Genomic DNA, 17,670 nt, shown 5'->3' on the forward strand with positions numbered 1-17,670 from the left:
GTGATACAGGAAGCTTTGTCCTTTCCTGTGTCGTTTAGTGCTGAACTTGAGTAAGGAAAACAAAAACCAATCCCAATCCTGTGCCGTGTGACTGCATAAACAAATCCAGTTGGCTCCACAGATCAGCTCGGTGCGATAGAGAGAGTTCCTCCTCCTCCTGACTCGGTTCTCTTGATGTAGCTGAGCATCCCCTCAAGCTGTAGCAGAAGCAGGAGCAGTAGGAGCACCTGCATCTCCTTTTCCACGCTCTTTGGGTATTTTGGTGCTTCCCCCTTCTAACCTCAGTTGTCTTTGCTGTAGGAGAAATGATTTACAGAGCAATTAGCTGCTTTTATGGATCTTCCCTGGTGCGCTTCCACATGCTTTCACCGCCCTTCTCCTTTCCCCTTCTGCATCTGTTGTGTCCCTTTGGACAAACACCGACCAGAAGAGCACATGGCAGTCCAGATCGGGGACTGCTGCTGCTCTGCCTAATAGGATTATAAGATTTCCAGCATTAATCCTTATCCTCCTCTTTAGGCAGGCTAACCTTTTACTTAGATTTTTGCCTCCTGTTGCACAATTAGCTGACTCGTCGGTGATTTCTTTCCAGCTGCTCTTCTGGCCTTTTTCGAGATGCAGAGCTCCTCCAGAAGGAGACTGGAGGCACGAGGAGGACCTGGGGAGCAGCAGGGTTGGAATTGGCATGGTTTGGGCTGCTGCCCTTTAGATTTGGGCTGTCACGGTGATTTTGTCAGGCACCAGCTTGATTTAGAGGCGATGGGTCGGCACACAACGGAGAAACAAGGAGCACGGGAGGCCCAGCACGTGGGAGAAGAGCCAAGGAAGAGCAGAGGACGAAGCTGGTGGCACTACAGCTGCTAAAGGAGAGGAGGGACAGAGCGGGACCAGCTAAAGGACCAAAGCAAGGGTTGGTAGGAGCAATATTCTTCAGGTACTGGAAGGGGAAGGTGAGAATATTGATGGGCAAAGCACACAGGGAGGCTGGAAGGGGACTTAGACAGGGAAGGGCTTGGTGGCCTGGGTGGAGGGACAAAGATCGGGCTTGTTTGTGTGTGTGCCGTGCAGAAGGAGCAATTTGGCAGCGGTTCGAGCGTGGGGCTGGAGGAAGGCAGGCACCAAAGATAACTGATTGCACAGGAAACCTGGATGAGGGGGAAGAGACGAGTATTGTCCTCAGCAGAGAGAGGAACTGGGGGGCGGAGGTAAAGGGCTGCTGTGTGCGTGTGACTTAAATCTGCTCTACTCGAGCCTGGTGAAGGCAATAAACCTCAAAATGTTGGAACGTGTCCGTGTGCAGGTGTTTGTCTCCCGAACCTTGTGCGTGCCTTCCAGAAACACCCAAATATCTTTCTTTTTCAGTTTGCATGGCGTACACAGAGGTGAGGTGGCTCCAGGCCTCGTAGCGAGCTGCAGCAGCGACAGGCTGGGCTCCAACATTCCCCAAAGCAGCCTTCAGCCTGGTAAACCACAGCAGCGGGGAATGTCCTTATAAGCACACAGCACGCCGGGTGAGCTCGCAATCTCCAATTTAGGCAGGGCACATCGTCTGGCTACCGCTCCTCCAGCTTTGCATATGCAAAAGCACTGCGGAGTTTCCTTCCCTTGCAGGAATCTTCTCAAGTGGTTATTGTCTGCAGCTAATCCGGGTCTCGCGATCCCACAAAGCGTTTGGTGCTTCGGGATCCAGTTACTTGCTGTTTCCAGCCGAAATCCGAGGAAATGAACATCGATCACTCGGTGATGAGTTGCAGGAAATAAAAGCGTGCTGCGGCAGCCTGGCCAGGCCAAGAAGGAAGGGTAGAGATGTGGTATATTTTCCTAAGCAGAGCCAAAAATATTATGGATGTGTTTGGCCATTTTTTAGAATATTGTGGAGTGTTTCGGAGCACTAATTCCTCGGGGTAGCTCCTGCTGCCGTTGAACTCGGAGGGAATATTTGTTATTAGCTTCAGTGCGAACAGCATCGAGGCATTGTCTGCGTGTTCCTTCTCACCTTACCTGGTGTTTGTTACGATACTTCCAGGGTGATCAATGCAGTTGGTTTCCCAAAATCTTTCTGAGCATTCGTACTAACCCTTACACACAGCACAGCCCCCGTGGGTGCGAAACAGCTTCAGAGCTGCCTGTTTCCAGCAAACCTTTCTGAAACCAGCGTGAAGCCTTGGTGAAATGCTGAATCCCCTCCCTCAGTAGCTGCTTTTCTGAAGCCTGCTTTGTGCTTCAGGTTTTGCTAAGCTCTGCCACAGCAGGCATGATGAACAGCAGGCAGATTGTCTTCGGTCACTCTGGATATCAAGGCGTGTGCTGGCTCACTCCAGTCTTTCCCACATACCTTCCTGAGCTATGGGAAGCACAATGGCATGCCGCATCCCAGAGTATTAATTTTTAATGTCCTATGCACAGTAATGGACTCGGCTGTAATTACGGGTCCCCCGGCACACAAACACTCCTGGCAGAATGGAAAAGGCAACTGCGGCCCCACAATTAGGGGCTGAAGCATCGATCCTTTCCATTCCCAAGAGCGACACAAGCAGCCATATGGGTGTAAAGCAAGAGCTCTGGTGGAAAGGGGGGGGGATTTGAAAGCCAATAAACATTCCCCTGCAGCCTGTTAAATTCAGACTTTGCAGCATCATCCTGCTGCAATGAATAAAACCTGGGCAGGGCAAAGCATTTCCGACAAGCCTATGCCTACGTCGAGAATAATCGAAGTGAACATGCAGCCAGGCAGTGATGCAGAGAGGAGTTAGGATAGAAATCTCTCATTTTTTTTTTCCCTGCGGTGCTATTTTTAACATAAGGATCCTTATTTCTTCCTCACATAAAATCTGGAAGCTGACAGCCTCCCTTTCAGGCTTGGAACTGGAAGGAAACCGCCTGAAAGGAGGGGAGATTTCAAGAATGATCCTGTTGGCATGTCTTGGTGGGCAAATTCCTCCTTCTATAATGAGCTGAAATGAACTTCACACAACAGCGCAGGGTTATTCTCCTTAGCAAGTTAAATGTAGGATAAGGCCCCAGCATTCAAACCCCCTGGCCAGTGCCATTTGGATGCCACTTTATTCTCCACCAGCTTTTCAGAGTTTTGAATAGGGGTTTTGAAAGGATTTTAGATAAACAGATCTCGTTTTGTCCTGCCTCCGAAAGCAATATTGCTGCATTCCTGGTGTCACACTGGATTATTTCAAAACCAGATTTTTCATTTCCCTTTTTAAAGTGTGGTGGTGGTCCTTTTTTTTGGTGTGGGACTCATAAAGTACAGTTCTAGAAACCGTTCCAAAAGGAACAACCACCTGAATTCCTCAATTCATGGCAATGGCAACGTGTTCTCTGAATGCAATGATGCAAAACGAGCCCTATCCTGTACTTAGTGCACTCAAGCTTGAAGTGGGTCCAAACATTTTTTACTAATGCAAGAAATACATTTAACAAATCAAAAATAATAATATCTGTCTGAGAGGAAGTCAATTTAATTATTTTTATCCTTCTTTTTTTTTTTTTTCCAGGCTTATCTTTGGCACTCTCTACCCAGCGTATTATTCTTACAAAGCCGTGAAATCGAAGGACATCAAAGAATATGTGAGTAATGGGATCTGGGGCTGTGCTGCAGGGTTTGTTTTCTAAGATTGCCCCTGATCACCTTGTAAAGGTGTCACCTGGACTCTGGGAAAGCTCGCAAGTCTGTCCTGAAGGTGGGCTGCCCGATTGCCAGGCAGAGTCTCAAATAAAATGACTTGGGGTCCTGCTTCTGGCTCCTCTGCAGGATTGGTGCACCCTTTGACAAACGCATGCCATTTCTCTGGTGGTGCGAGCTATATGCAGCAGACATAAAAGCTGTTTGGCACCCAAAGCTGTGCGTGTTTTCCTTTGTTTCTGAGGGAGCAGTATAAATCAAAGCCTTTTCAAAAAGCCTTGAAGCTCTAGCTGCTCATTCAAAACAAGGATCAGAAGAGGCAGCTCGAAGTGCCTGTGACTGAATCTGCAGACAGAAACATCCTTCCTTGTGGAGTGACCTATTTACAGGCACGTCTGGCAGCTGGCTGTGCTGTCTTGTCCTTTTACTAAAAAAAAAATCTTCCTGGGCTCCCAGTTTCTCAAAGCAGAATTTAGAGAAAGTGAAACTGGAGAGAATCAAAACCACTTGGGTGCTGTTGGAGTCCTGTAGGATTTGCACAACCTAGCCCTGTTAAATTCATTGAACCCAGCTCAGCTTCCTGATCCTGATTTTTCAGTCCTCTCAGCATCCCAGGGGTAACAAGGCCATTTTCTCCTCTGGGAAACAGCCTAGATGGCCATCCCATTAAGTCCTTGGTGTGAGCTCAGCCTGGGGCTCACCGTGGCTGCTTAGATTCTTCCATTTTCTTGTTCCTATCCACCAGATAACAATTTTTGATGTTTTGAGAATCAGAAATGTTAGAGAATGCATCAGATACTTAGGGCAAAGTGTCCCCACAGCCCTCGTGCAGCTGTGCCTCTCAAGCTTTGTGCACCCCTGGCTTGGAAGGGCCAAGATCCCCTGTGTCTGCCACTGATAGGCACCACCTCCCTAAGTCCTTCCTGGCAATTATTTAGCTTAAGGGTCCAAATCCTGTTAGAAATTCAATTGCAAAAGAGAAACTCACGTATCAAGTCATGACCCAAGTGTGGGAACAACTGGTCTAAGACCCGGTCTACACTTAAAACTCTTTTTCAGTTGGCACACCAGTTGGAGGCAGGTTAGTCAGCAGCCCGATTAGAAAGAAAAGAAGCTGTTTACACGGCCACAGTACAAACCTCCGTGTACGAGTCTAAACTCATATCACCGTGGTTTATTTTTATTCTGCTTAGTAACAGTCGTTTTGATAGATGTTGTTTTAGGCCAATCTAGACCCATCCGCACCAGATCTCCCTTAGTGTTTAAGAGCTTTGCTGGCATTGATGTGGAGCTGACAGAACCGTGCTGGCAGCGAGGCTTCGAGGGAGTCACAGTTATGTAAAAAGTCTGGCAGAAGCTGCCCTGGGAACACAACTCTCCCATGCGTTTGGCACTGCCACTCCACTGCTGTAGCACTAAATATAAATACATCAATATAAATGTAAATGCAGGGGGAGCGGGCGTACAGCTGGGTGACCAGTGCTCAGGGAATAATTTCAGTACTTGTAGGCAGATGGAGAGACACTCCCGGCACTGTCCCCACTCTCAGGGCAGGGGATGGGGCAAGCCATTTCAGATTTATTGCCTTCTCAAGTGTCCTTCCCCAGAGCAGCACCTGGTTTAGGTGTCCCTCACCCACTGCCTGCTTTCCAGCCTCCCCTCATTTTACTGCAGTTATCCCAGCCTTAGGTAGCACGTTGCAATTCTCTAATTCAGGGATGTCACGGATTTTGCTCCCTTAAGCTTTCTGATATTGCTGTAAAGCCACTCAGGAATCCTGGCTGCATTTCTCTCTTTGTACAGTTCATTTTTCCAAACAAGAATGACTTGATGTTGGGGTGGTGTTTTTTTTAAAAACTAAAACAGAAAATTCCATAGGAATATCTATTCTGAAATATAGCCAACTAGACAACAATTTCAATTAAAATGATGTTAAAACAACAGTTAATTTTTCCTTGGAGATGCAGACAATTAAAGCTTTTTGAACTATCAGTGGGTGAACACAGTGACAGTGCAGCGTGTGCTTTTGCCACCGGTGTGAGGCAAAATGCTCTCACCTAAGCCCTGAGCAGGGGATTTAAGCTGAAGCACTTGCTCTTGTCCCTGCAATGCCCCTGCTAAGGGTATGTACGTGGGCAGGCACCACTGCTGCATGCTCACTCAGTGAGCTGTGCTCCCATCACTGTGTTCCTGAGCCCTGGGTCGTGGGCTGGGCCTCTCTGCCTCCTCCTGGACACTTTCCCCTGCCTGTAGATGTTATGGCAGTAAGGACATTTTGTCTTAATTGCAGTTTAGTCCACACCCTAGTACTAAGCTTTGTTGTTAAGATGAGCCAAGTGAGATTTTTAATGCCCTGTGACAGGGCTGTGGTTCTTTCCTGGCCAGAGGAGCTTCCTGTAGGGACTCTTTGGTGTGTCAAGCTGTCCTCCTTGTCATGAGACCAGTCCTTAAGGCTGGATTCTTCCTTCCCAAGGGTTTGCGTGGAAATCTGATGGGTGTTATGAGGTGGGGGAACCCCGGCATCATCAAGTCCTTAGGGATTAATAAATGTAAAGCTTTTCTTCTGTGCAGGTTGGTCTCTGCACTTATGCCTGTACAAGATGCTTACAGGTTCTTGGGGCAAAATGATTGTTACTGAAAGCTGCCTCTGTCTTCTGCCAGGTCAAATGGATGATGTACTGGATCATATTTGCGCTCTTCACAACAGCAGAGACGTTCACGGACATCTTTCTTTGCTGGTGAGTACCACAGGGGAAGGAGTCTTTGACCTGGGATGGAAAGAAAATGGAAGTGTTTGTAAGGGAAAAAGGGAGCCCAAGAGCTAGCTCACTGTCTCCTGAACATGGGAGTAGCACCTTCGGGTGCACAGAGGTGTTTTGTCTGGAAAAGCCACGTTTGCTTTCTCGGTGCTGTCATGAAATGGAAGAAAAAGGGTAGAACCACAAGAAATCGTTACAGGAGTCTCTGTCCCCTGGCTTTAGGAAATAGGTCTTTGTCAGAGGCACATCTGATGGCTGAATTAGATGCTTGCAGAGATCACATAAAAATCTGTAGCTTTAGCTACAGGCACAGTTCTGAACCTAGGCAGATGTGTCCTGCAGTAACTACACCGACTTTAGGATCAGGCAGAAACAGCCCTGCAGCACAGGACTTTGTGTCTAGGTTTTTCTGCATGGGTTGTTGCTCTTCAGATGTCTTGTCAGGCCCTTTCCTGGAGAGCAGTGACAGTCCCTACTGCCGAGGGCTCGCTGGTGCCAGTGGAGAGATGCTGGTGACCTCCGTCAGGGTGAGAGCACACGAATGCCCAATTACCAGATTCAGCTCCTTAAATTTGGATGCTCAAGCTTGGAAATGTTTGCTTCATTGCCCTTTAGTAGAGCATCTTCTAAGCTAGGGGAAACCAGCGAGCTCAGGAGGCTTAAGGCTGAAGATTTAAGGGTGGTGCGTGGCCCTCACCTAGAGCAGTTCCAGCACAGCACCACATGCCTCCAGGGAGTGGGGGGGACTTGGCAGCATGTCAGATCCCTTGGAGAGGAGATAAGACATTTTTGGCTCTTTGTCTACCTCCACTGTGCTCATCTGGAGTCTTTTTTTTTTGGAGGATGTATGATATGGGTCTCTCTGGAGGAATGACAAGGGTCTTGCCCAGCCTGTGAAATCAAGTATGCCACAGAGATCCCCACGGAGGTGGAAGAGCAATTTGCCAGGTCCATGCTCGTGGTAGAGCATCACAGAGACCCAGTGGATCTGGCCTGGATGCTGTGTGGCCCAGCTGGCTTAGTTGTGGTTGAACACAGCTGTGTGCTCGCTCCCCACACAGTGGGAAGGAGGAGAGAATCAAAAAAGGTAAAAGTGCAAGAACTCATGGGTTGAGATAAGGACAGTTAATAGGAAAAAGGGAAAAAAATAGTAAAAAAAACAAGTGATGCACAATGCAATTGCTCACCACCACCCCAGCCAGTCCCCAGGCAACTCCCCCCAGCTTTATTTTTGGGCGTGATGCTGTGGGATATGGGATAGTCCTTTGGTCAGTTTGGGTCAGCAGGAAAGAGAAGCAGAAAATTCCTTGCTCCAGTGTAAGCACTGCTCAGCAGCAACTGCAACATCTGTGTGTTGTCAATGCCATTTTCATCCTAAATACAAAACACAGCGCCGTGCCAGCTACCATGAAGAAAAATAACTCCATCCCAGCTGAAACTAGGACAAAGCAGAGAGGCAGAGAGCTGAAAGGTGCATAAAAATATCAATGAAATACTGATCTGCTGGTTTGCTCTGTGCTTCCTCTGGCAATGCTATGGAGGCAGCATCTGTGCTCTCCGCAGTCTCTTCCAGACCATGATAATGGCTCTGATACCTGAGTAAAGGTAGGACGAGCTGAGATGTGTGCAGAGGTGAGAGGATGTCTTTTGGTCTTTGGGTTCTTCGGTGAGCAGAAGCTGCCCAGAACCAGCCTGGCCAGCCCCACTGGGCTGTGCCGAGCATCTCTAATCAAGAGCAGTGGTTGAACTGGGAGAGGACATTAACAGCTCTTTTTTCTTCTAGGTTTCCATTCTACTATGAGCTCAAAATAGCTTTTGTAGCTTGGCTGCTGTCTCCATACACAAAAGGCTCCAGCCTCCTGTACAGGAAATTTGTTCACCCAACACTGTCTTCAAAAGAAAAGGTAATCACAGGTGCCCAAGTCCTGCTTGGGTGGAAACAATCTGCAGTGTTTGTGCTCCATCTTCATATCACTCATTTTCACTGAAGGACTGGGAGCTGCTGATTCTCTTCCTCTGTCATTTGATCATCTCTTTTTGGTTGGTGTTTTTGTCCTTTGCTGTTGTTTTTTTTTTTTTTTTTATAAATACTGGCATCTGTTCAGCTCGCTCACATGCATTAGTTCATCTTCGGGCACTTGAGAAGCTGGGAGGGAGGGGAATGAAAACGCCTCCTGAGCTGCTTTGCACGTACTAGCTGAATATAGCTAGAGAGCTGTGTTGTGGCTGGACGTAATGATTTAGAGAAGCAGGGTTCTGGCAGCCAGGGCTCCTTTATTTTGTTCCCAGCTCTGTGCAGCAACGAGACAAAATAGTCCAGCCTGCCAGAAAGGGGCTTAGCGAGCACTTGCCAGGCTGGGAGAGACGCAGCATGTTGAGGTCCTGGTTTGAGAAACGGCCTGCTGAAATTCACGGTATTAATTTCAGAAGAGACATTACAGCTTGAATCATTTGCCTGCCTAGGAGACTCCTGTGGCTGTGAACGGGACATTGTCAGGCAGATCCATTTGGCTCACGTGAATCCGTGGGCTGAGGATAGCTGTCAGTCACACATCAACGTACAAACTGCCAAGAAGTGAATAACCCTTTCCCACATTGCCAGCTATGGCAGTGAAAGATCTTCGTTTAAGCCATAAGCAGCACATGAACAGCTGATTTCAGTCCTGTCCAAGAAGAACAGTGGGGATCAGTCCTCTTTTTGCTTCCCAGGAACTTCTGCTTAGGCATCTCACAAACCGTGCTCATGCATTTTGGGTTGCCACCTCTTATCTACCAGATATAGGGAAGGGATCACTGAGAAGCCAAGAGCTTCTCGCAGATTGCATTTCCTGCTAACCCAGCCCATCTAGTAGCTTAGCACTGAAACTCATCATCATCCATCATCATCCAGGCCCTTGTGTCTTGGGGTGGGGAGCACAAAGACAGGGACTTTCACTGCATGTTGAGCAAAATCCAGAACCTCTGAACCTCCCATTTTCATGGACACGTTGGAGCCGGACACTGCAGTGATGTGCAAAGAGATCTCAGATACATCTGAGAGCATCAGTCCTGGCCCCAGGGCAGTAGAGCTGCAGCTGCCCAGCATCATATTGTGACTCCTTTTTAACTATAGGGCAACCCAATTTGTGTTCAGAGGCTACAAACTTCCAATGGCAGCAACACACCCTGGCCCATTCTGCCCAGGTGGAGGTGTCTGTCCTGCCTCCAGGACCTCTGCATGGTGGTTTCCATGTGTAAATGTATCCTAGCTTTGGGTCCCGATCTTCCATTCACAGAATAAAGCTGAAATGGAAGTTACTGCTCCCCTGCAAACCCTTCCTCTTTGCAAACACTGGCTGTGAACCTCTCTCCAGCCAAGGTGGGGGAAATGGAGCACGTCTACCTCTATGACAGACGACCTGGCCCTGCTGAGGATCTGAGGCTGGGACCACTCTGATTTTGTCCCTTTTGTGCTTTTTTTTTGGTTTGTTTGTTTATTTATTTTGTTGTCTGCTGTGACAGGAGATCGATGACTGCCTCGTCCAGGCAAAAGACCGGAGCTACGATGCCCTCGTGCACTTTGGGAAGCGGGGCCTGAACGTCGCGGCCACTGCAGCTGTCATGGCAGCTTCCAAGGTGAGGCTGTGGGTTGGGACAGAGGCATTAACATCTCATAGAATCACAGAATCATAGAATATCCCCAGTTGGAAGGGACCCATAAGGATCATCGAGTCCAATTCATCTGCATCCATTGCCAACGGCAGCCACAGTGTGGAGGGGGAGACAGAGCAGAGGTGGGGATCCTGTCACTGGTTTTATCATGTCTCCCTGTCTCCCATTCACCAGCCACACAGGTGCCTCTTGGGCTAAAGACACTTAAGTAAGGGTGGTGCTCAGGGAACCTCCATGAGGTTGGAAAATGCAGGATTAAGGCCTCTGCTGAATTTTTATACGTTCCATGGCATTTAGTACCCAGGTGACAATGTTAGCAGTGCTGTGCATCACAGCTCTTAGTTTTCACTGCCAAAATAGGAGCATGGAAGATGCTGACTCTAGGTGGACACAGCACCCTGTCCTGGGGAAGAGTTTTTTCCCCTTGCTGGGGGGGGGAAAGGCCACCTGCCCTGCAGTTTATCAGTTGTTATGCTGAATTGTTGAGAAATCTGGAGCATCTACTGAGCTCTAATTCAGGTACTGACAGGCTGCAGGGTTTACACATGACATAACCTGGTGTATAATTCTCTGGAGATGTGCTGCTGTTATGTAAGAGTGCACGGGACGTGGGGTTAGGTGTTTTTGGGAGAGTGGCTTCATCTGAAGAGGCGTATCCTGTGCTCTGTTCCTGGCTTCGAGCCAGAGCCAGACAGCAGCTTTTATCTCCTTCTTTGCATAAAAGCTGCGAGGAATTGATAACTGCGTTTGGTGGTTCTGCTCTCTGGCCGTGGATTACCATGGCTGAGCGTGGATGTGCAGCTATAGCAGCTATACTTCGATGTTTTGGGGGCAAAACTTGTAGAAAAGAGAGTTCCTGCGCAAATACAATGCCCCTTGCAAAAGGAGTGTAGAAACACGTGGACAAGATGGATGTTGATATTAGGAAAAACTCATGAATGGGAGTTGAAGGAAACTCTTTTCCTCTGCCAAATGCTTTTTGTATGACCTTGGGCACATCATTTAGTATTTCCTGGCCTCATCTCCTGTAAAAATGAGTAATACATCCTTGGGATGCTAAATGTGTGCAGGCTATTAAGCGTGGTGAACTGAAGACGTTATAGAAGTGGGAGCCCCTGGGATATGCCATAAACACAGAGGATGACGAGGATATGCAAAAACTGTTCCAAAGAAAAGCCCCAAATTGCCTCCTTTTACCCTGCTGTCAGGCCTGCCTCATTCTTCTGAGCTGTTGCTCTGCTAAACGGGGACTGCTGGCTAATCCAAACCTGGACTGAGAGGTAGGATAAACATGGTGCTAAGGCAAAGCTCTGTGCTTTGTGCCCAAGGCCACACCATTTGTGTGACACCCCCGTGGCAGCAGTGCTTTCAGTGCTGTTATGTAAACCTGAAGAAGTCACACCGTGGACGTAAATAGGCTCCGGGGAAGCCTGCTCTGCAGCACTGCCTCTGCTTCCTACAGCGTGCTGCAGACTCTCTCTGCTAGAGCTGTCCTTCAGGACAGAGTGAGAAACAATGTGTGAATCCCAAAAAAACTGATTCCTTGTTGGGTAGCCCCCAAATATGCAAAACTCTGTGGTGTCCAGGCCCACAGTGCCCACTTGTTCATGTTGGGACTGAAACAGCATCTTCATCAGCTCTTCAACCTGAAAGAAAAGCCAGCACCACAGTTTTTCTTCCTGCTGTTCTGCTTTGTTCTGCTTTTCTGGTGTTTCTTAAGATTCTCACTGCCGTGAAATGCAGCTCCGGTGGCAGCAGGAAGCTGGGCAGAAGGGAGAAGACCCTCCAGGGTACAAGGAAGCTGCTGCTTTGCTTGAGATGATGAAGCTCCCTTTCATTGCTGGAAGAAACCAACCCATGCTGTGATTCCTGTGGCACATCTGCCAGCCTAACTGGAGAGAAAACAGATAAAATATTGCTGCCTGTGATGGACCAGAAGAATCTCTTCTGCACACTACCTTGGGGATGGGAAAATGAGCGAGAGGAAGTCATTGGGTTGAGTAATTTATATTTATGGTAAAGCAAGGACTGTTCACGTCTTTGCTTCAGCCTTGAGATTTAAGTGACTCTGAATACCTGAGAAAAAACAGGACTCCTGACTTCTTTCACCACTTCAGCACGTGGCCCCCAGCAAGTTGCTTGCTTCTGTGCTCCTCAGGGTGCGATTCCAGGGACAAGGGGAGCTAATCTAACAGCTCTCCTCTTCCAAAAACCAGGGCAATGCTCCTGCTCCCAGTGGGTCACTCTGCACCAGCCTTTTGGACCTCCTCAGGTTATCTCTAAGGTATCATAAAACTAATCCAGATAGAGAAAGAAAGGGAGTAGTGATTTTTTTTTAGTACATGAAGGAGCCCATGAGTGTGGACTGATGCCTGAGGGCCTGAGCCACAGAAGGGAAGGGACAGGAGTGTGGCTGGAGGAAGGAAAGCGAGATCCCCCCTTCCTGGCACTGGGAAGGAGGCAGTTCAGCTCTGCTGCTCACGGCACCACACCCTTAATACCTTCTCACTCTTTTCAGCTGCTGGTGAATATATGTCACCACCCTTCCTTGCCCACTTGAGAGGGAGGTGTAGCAGAGGGAGATTATCCTGTGTGAGTGAAGTTTGGAGGGCTAATTATCTAGAAAACACTCTGAGCTGACAGGTGGCAAATAAGCCTGCGGTGCTGGAAAAGTTTCCAGGGAGGGGGAAGGAGAATCCTATTGGTAAGCCTTATCCTGGCTTCCCCTGTAGGAGGTTTAAGGGTATCCAGCAACCCCTGATAAGTGTGGGGTGTAGATTGGGAAGTGAGCTCTGAGGAGTCACTGGGTTTCAGCCTGTAACAAGCCAACATGTCAAAGGATCTAAAGGCATCTAAAGGATATAAATCTAAAAGGATCTAAATCTAAAAGGATCTAAAATGATTTTAGGTCTAAAGTTCTTGGAGGTGTCTCCCCTTGTGCATAGCCCTGCCCTCTCCTGTCTCTCCGAGCTGCAGTAGCTGACTTTTTGTGCTCCCACAGCGGTCCAGACCCACGATCTCTTCTCTTTGGTGATGAGATCTTTGCTCAAGGCCTGTGTTTTCATCCTTTTTATCCCCAGTGCAGCACGGGGAGGCTGGCTCTCTGATCACTATACACAACAAGCTGCTACTTAGATATTTATCACAGGCTAAGGTGCTGCAAGCTGAGTGCAGCCACGTGCACGTTCCTTATCCCTTTCCCTTATCCCTTTCCCCTTTCTGTCCTAAACACCACCATGGTTAGCCAAGCACAGGCTTCTTTCCCTTCCCTTCTGCTCCCCTCCCTATCTATAGAATCTATTTTTGGTGCTGTCCCAGCAGACAGAGCATCAGATTGCTGTCTCCTTGCCCCTGCTTAGGTGCTCAGCACAGATCTTTTCCTCTGTCCCTACAACCCTCCCATCACCACTTTTACACTCTCCCCAGCTCTCCGACCCTCTCCTTAAGGTCCTGGTTTTCCCAAATCCCGTTCCCTCATTCCTCACCCTGGATAAATGAATTCAGCCAAACAGGTCAGTGCCATTTTCCCCTGTTCCCGACTCTTGAACCACCTCAAACTAGCCACAGCTCCGCTTGTCAAAAAGGAGAGCTGCAAAAAACATCCTGCAGCCATCACAAGGCCACGGTTCCTGATACCTGACCTTCCTCAGCCCATCCTCTTCCCCCCCGTGTGTAGGGCAGGGAGTGTTGGCACAGCAGCTGGTGCTGAGAAACCCTCCAGGAGCCTTTCTTGTGTCGGGAAATAGGGTCAGAAACCCAAAGTCAGAAGTATTACGGTGGGAGTTGGAAACCCAAACCTGTGGGAGAGAGATGCTGCCTGTGTGCCACAGCAGTGGAGAGCTGCACTTGTACTTCAGCTGGGAAAGAGGGAGGCAGGGAGCATCCATCCCTGTAAGAGAAGGGATTTGTAATGGGATTTTGTAACAGTGAGGTCCCACTGCTTGCAGGGAGAGTTTCTTTGCTCACCCAATGTGTCACAGGATGCTTCTGTCCAGCCTGCTTAGTGCTGCTTCTGGTCTGTAACAGGGCCAAGAGCTGCAGAAGTCAGGAGTGGTTCAGAGTACAGAGTCTGAGAAATTTATGTGGACCTGTCAGTGTTATCTGCACACTCCTTTTGAAAATAGCATCCTTTAAAGGATCTCCACGTGGGGTCCAAAACCAGCGATCTCGTGGCTGAACTGTATTAAACCATCAAAGAGGAATAACACGCGGCTTTCTTGAAACGTGCTGCCACTGACCACTATTTCCCGAATTGTTCCTGTTATTGTATAATGCATTTTTCACTCTGAGGTCTCAAGAAACTGACTTCCCCCCCAAATCAATAAAACCTCCACGCAGAGCTACAACCCAAGCAGCTGATCGCAGCTTTTCCATCTTGTTGGCTCTTACGCCGGTGTCTCGAGGAGCAGACAATAGCCAACGAATGCACGGCACCAAACAACAAATTCAGACAGAGCCCAGGCTGGGAGAGGCAGCGACAAGCAGTTCCCAGAAGAGGAAATGCCAACAGGCAGGGTGGATGAAGTCAAGTTTCCACCATCAGCTTTAAAGCCAGCCGGTTTCCTCTGGAGCCTTCAGCACTGCCTGACACCCCCAAACTGCGTGGCTGCTCTCAGCCAGGCACGGCACGCGGGCCCTGGCCGTAAGGACATTGCTTGTAGGTTTTTTGTGTTTGTGTGGTTTGACAAGGGCAGAAAAAAACTGCCCCATTCACCCCCCAAAGCTGGCGGGTTTGCTCTTAGCGGGACCTTCTGCAGGTAGGCACCGTAAGCTTGGGCATGAGCATTGCCCTCCTCCTTGGAAAAAACATTCAGTCACCAGGTCTAAAATGACTGCGGAGCATCCTTCACCTAATCCAGCCTAAATTAGTCATAAACACGCTCTGTCCTTAATGGTTTTAAGTCTGGAGGAGGCTGGATGCTGGGGGTTTCTCCGCTGGGAAGCACCTGTGAGGTGCAACACGCGGCAGCCCCGTTGCTTTTAGAATTTGCTGAACTCTTCAAACACACTTCCTAGGTTGCACCCTGTCAGCTGGGGTTGTGGGGTGGCTTCTTCACCCCACTGGGGGAGCCGAAGAAAGGAAGATCCTACATTCAGGGGTGTGGTGCACAGCTGGGTGTCCCTGCTTGTTGTCTGCGAGTCCCCGTACAGCAGTGCCCAGCCTCGTGCTCGCGCCTCACCTTGGTTCCTTGTGCTAAAATCTCTCTTTGTGTCAAAGCGTGTATGTTTGTTGCCACACTCGCTCTCTTTTTCCCTTGCTAGGTCTCTCAGCTGCTTCATTTACCAACTGACATCAGTTACTTGTATTTGGACCAGAAAAAAGGGCAGGTAATCTGCTGAGTGCTTACATTAACCTCTAACCAACATCTGCCTCCCCATAGGAGTGGTTTGAGCTGTTTCCAGCTGAGGCTGCTCTGAGGCCAGCTGCTGTCTGCTCCGCTTCCCGTAGGTAGATCCTGCGTGCTGTGCTCTAAAAGCCTTGATCACAACAGCAAAACGCCTTCCAGGTCCTCTGCTGGCAGTCAGAGAGATGCCAGCAGCCAGGCGGGGAGCTGTGTTTGTGGAAAACCCATCTAACTCGGGTTGTTGCTGCCGTGTTTGCTTCTGTTTTCCCACTGATGGGTAAAGGCAGCCTGGCGCTGCCGCTGCTGCGATCCCATCAGCCTGGTTGGGGTTGACATGGAGCTAGTGAGGCCAGGACTTGGCCCAAAGGTGGAGAAGCACCTCTACAAGCATGTCCTAGGAGTTTGTGCCACACCTCGTGGCGAATATCTGCAGGCTGGTGGCTGTCACGTGCATGCAGACACGTCTGCTGCTGGGGAGGAGGACTGCTAACCTCAGTTACAGCAAAGAGGGGACATTAACGGGGTTCGTATGGTGCTGGAAGTGCAGTGAGCGTGGCTTAGTGTTCCCTTGCCTGTCCATTAACATGCCAGAAGGTGCCCTCCTGTATTAACACCGAGTGTATTAAAAGCTTCTCTTGTATGACTTGACATTTTTCATCCCCGATTCGTGTCTCTTCCCACGCTGTTGCAGCAGCAGAATGGAGCCTCTAGTTAAGAGATTTGTTTTGAAGCCTAAATAATGTCCACAGACTTCTTTCAGATCGTCAGACTGACGGCATGATAAAATCTAGACGCTGTTTGTTTATATTTGGATCAGAGGTAGTGGGACTTTGTGATATAAATTGCAGGTTTTAAAATGATGTGCCTGATTTTATTTTCCTAGAGCCTAAGTAAAGCTACCTACATATGTGGAGGAATTTCTATGCATAATCCTATTGTACATAAACCCAGTTATTCCAGACTCCTAAATCCATCTCCCTCTAAAAGGTTTCACTTCAAACGTGAGTGCAGAGATTAATTACAGAAGCCAAGTAATTAAAACACTGCCAGCTATTTCTGATGCAGGGCCTTTCAGAGTACCTGTTGCAGCACTGGCTTCAGATTTTGGATCCTTCCAAGATTTTCTTTCCCAAGCCATATTGGTTGGGTCAGTGTCTGTGGCCTGGACATGCAGGTTTAACATCACTTTTGGAGATAAGTCTGCCGCGTTTAGGGGAAGGTAGCCTGCAGGTTAGCTTGCTCTGAAAGCTCACTGTTGGGATATTTTGCCCCACTCTTTAAAGCAAAAATAAGGAGAGAATATGCTAGGTGTAAGATGTAACAACATCACAACACTACAGCTACTGTTGTGACCAAAGCAGGTAGAGACGTACCCAAATTAATTACTGTGCCAGATGGATGAGAGCTTTAACTTCCCTTAAAATCCCAGAGAAGCTTGTGCAGCTTAAAAGGCCACGTGTTGATGGGCGACGACCTGATATCTTTGGTAGATCACATCTGAATGAGGTTGATACCAACTGGTATCAGTTACTGGGAGCTGATATTTTTTACTATTTGCCTTTTGTCCTGTTCAGTACCGTTGAGGGCTGGCCCTTCTCTGCCCCTGTCCCTGAGAAAACCAAAGCAAAGAGGGAACTGTCCCGTGTATGATGAGGTTGGTGAGTCCTGGGAGAAGAGGTGGAGGAAGGAAGCCTACAGAGGTCCACTTTCGTCTTTACCTCTGCTGTGGGATGAGCTTTCCTAGGGAGCAGCAGATCAGATGAGTTTGGTAGCTGTTCACAAGATGGTAAACAAAAATCCCCCAAACAGCTGCTCTCTATGTGCCACTTGACTGTTTTCACCAAACATAGTCCGAGATGTCTGCTGTGCTAGATCTGTTCTGATCTTGGTTTCTCTTTTGTTAATAAGTGATGTCTTATGGTGGAATAATAGTCTCTACAGCTGGATGAAGACTTTATTGCTAAAATATAACCACAGCAGGGCAAACCCTCGCAGTGCTGTCCCTTCATATCTTTGTGCTTTCATATACAGCAGCTGCTTATGTGACAGGGAAAGGGCTGGTAATGGCATTGCCATTTTACTTTGAAACCGTCCTGATTCTGTTGTAATCATAATTTCTGTCGTGTTTCCATTTGGGCTCAAGTAGAAATGTGGCAACTGGGAAAGAATTGTGGTCGAAGTGTTATTTTGTGCCCTACGAGCACTGAAATCCAGCCTGTTCCTGCAAAGTCTGAAGGTGCAAAAATCTGAAAGCAGAAGACTGGATGGGAAGTGAGCA

General features: G+C 48.5%; 1 protein-coding gene across 6 annotated transcripts in view; it reads left to right on the forward strand.

Moving 5' to 3' along the window:
* Nucleotides 1-17,670, forward strand: part of REEP1 (receptor accessory protein 1) — a 54,148-nt gene that overhangs the window by 18,473 nt on the left and 18,005 nt on the right. For 5 of the 6 annotated variants that reach the window (XR_011095737.1, XR_011095738.1, XM_068679630.1 and 2 more), the window contains exons 2-6: nucleotides 3,510-3,582; nucleotides 6,299-6,375; nucleotides 8,180-8,300; nucleotides 9,898-10,011; nucleotides 15,310-15,375. Coding sequence is in view for 4 of the 6 variants with exons in the window: in XM_068679630.1 (XP_068535731.1) it covers nucleotides 3,510-3,582; nucleotides 6,299-6,375; nucleotides 8,180-8,300; nucleotides 9,898-10,011; nucleotides 15,310-15,375 (451 nt within the window). In the remaining 2 variants the exon portion in view is untranslated. The remainder of the gene's footprint in view (nucleotides 1-3,509; nucleotides 3,583-6,298; nucleotides 6,376-8,179; nucleotides 8,301-9,897; nucleotides 10,012-15,309; nucleotides 15,376-17,670) is intronic. The other variant, XM_068679633.1, reaches the window with a different exon arrangement.

This window comes from Anas acuta, chromosome 4 (assembly GCF_963932015.1).
Source record: "Anas acuta chromosome 4, bAnaAcu1.1, whole genome shotgun sequence".
NCBI classification, from domain to species: domain Eukaryota; kingdom Metazoa; phylum Chordata; class Aves; order Anseriformes; family Anatidae; genus Anas; species Anas acuta.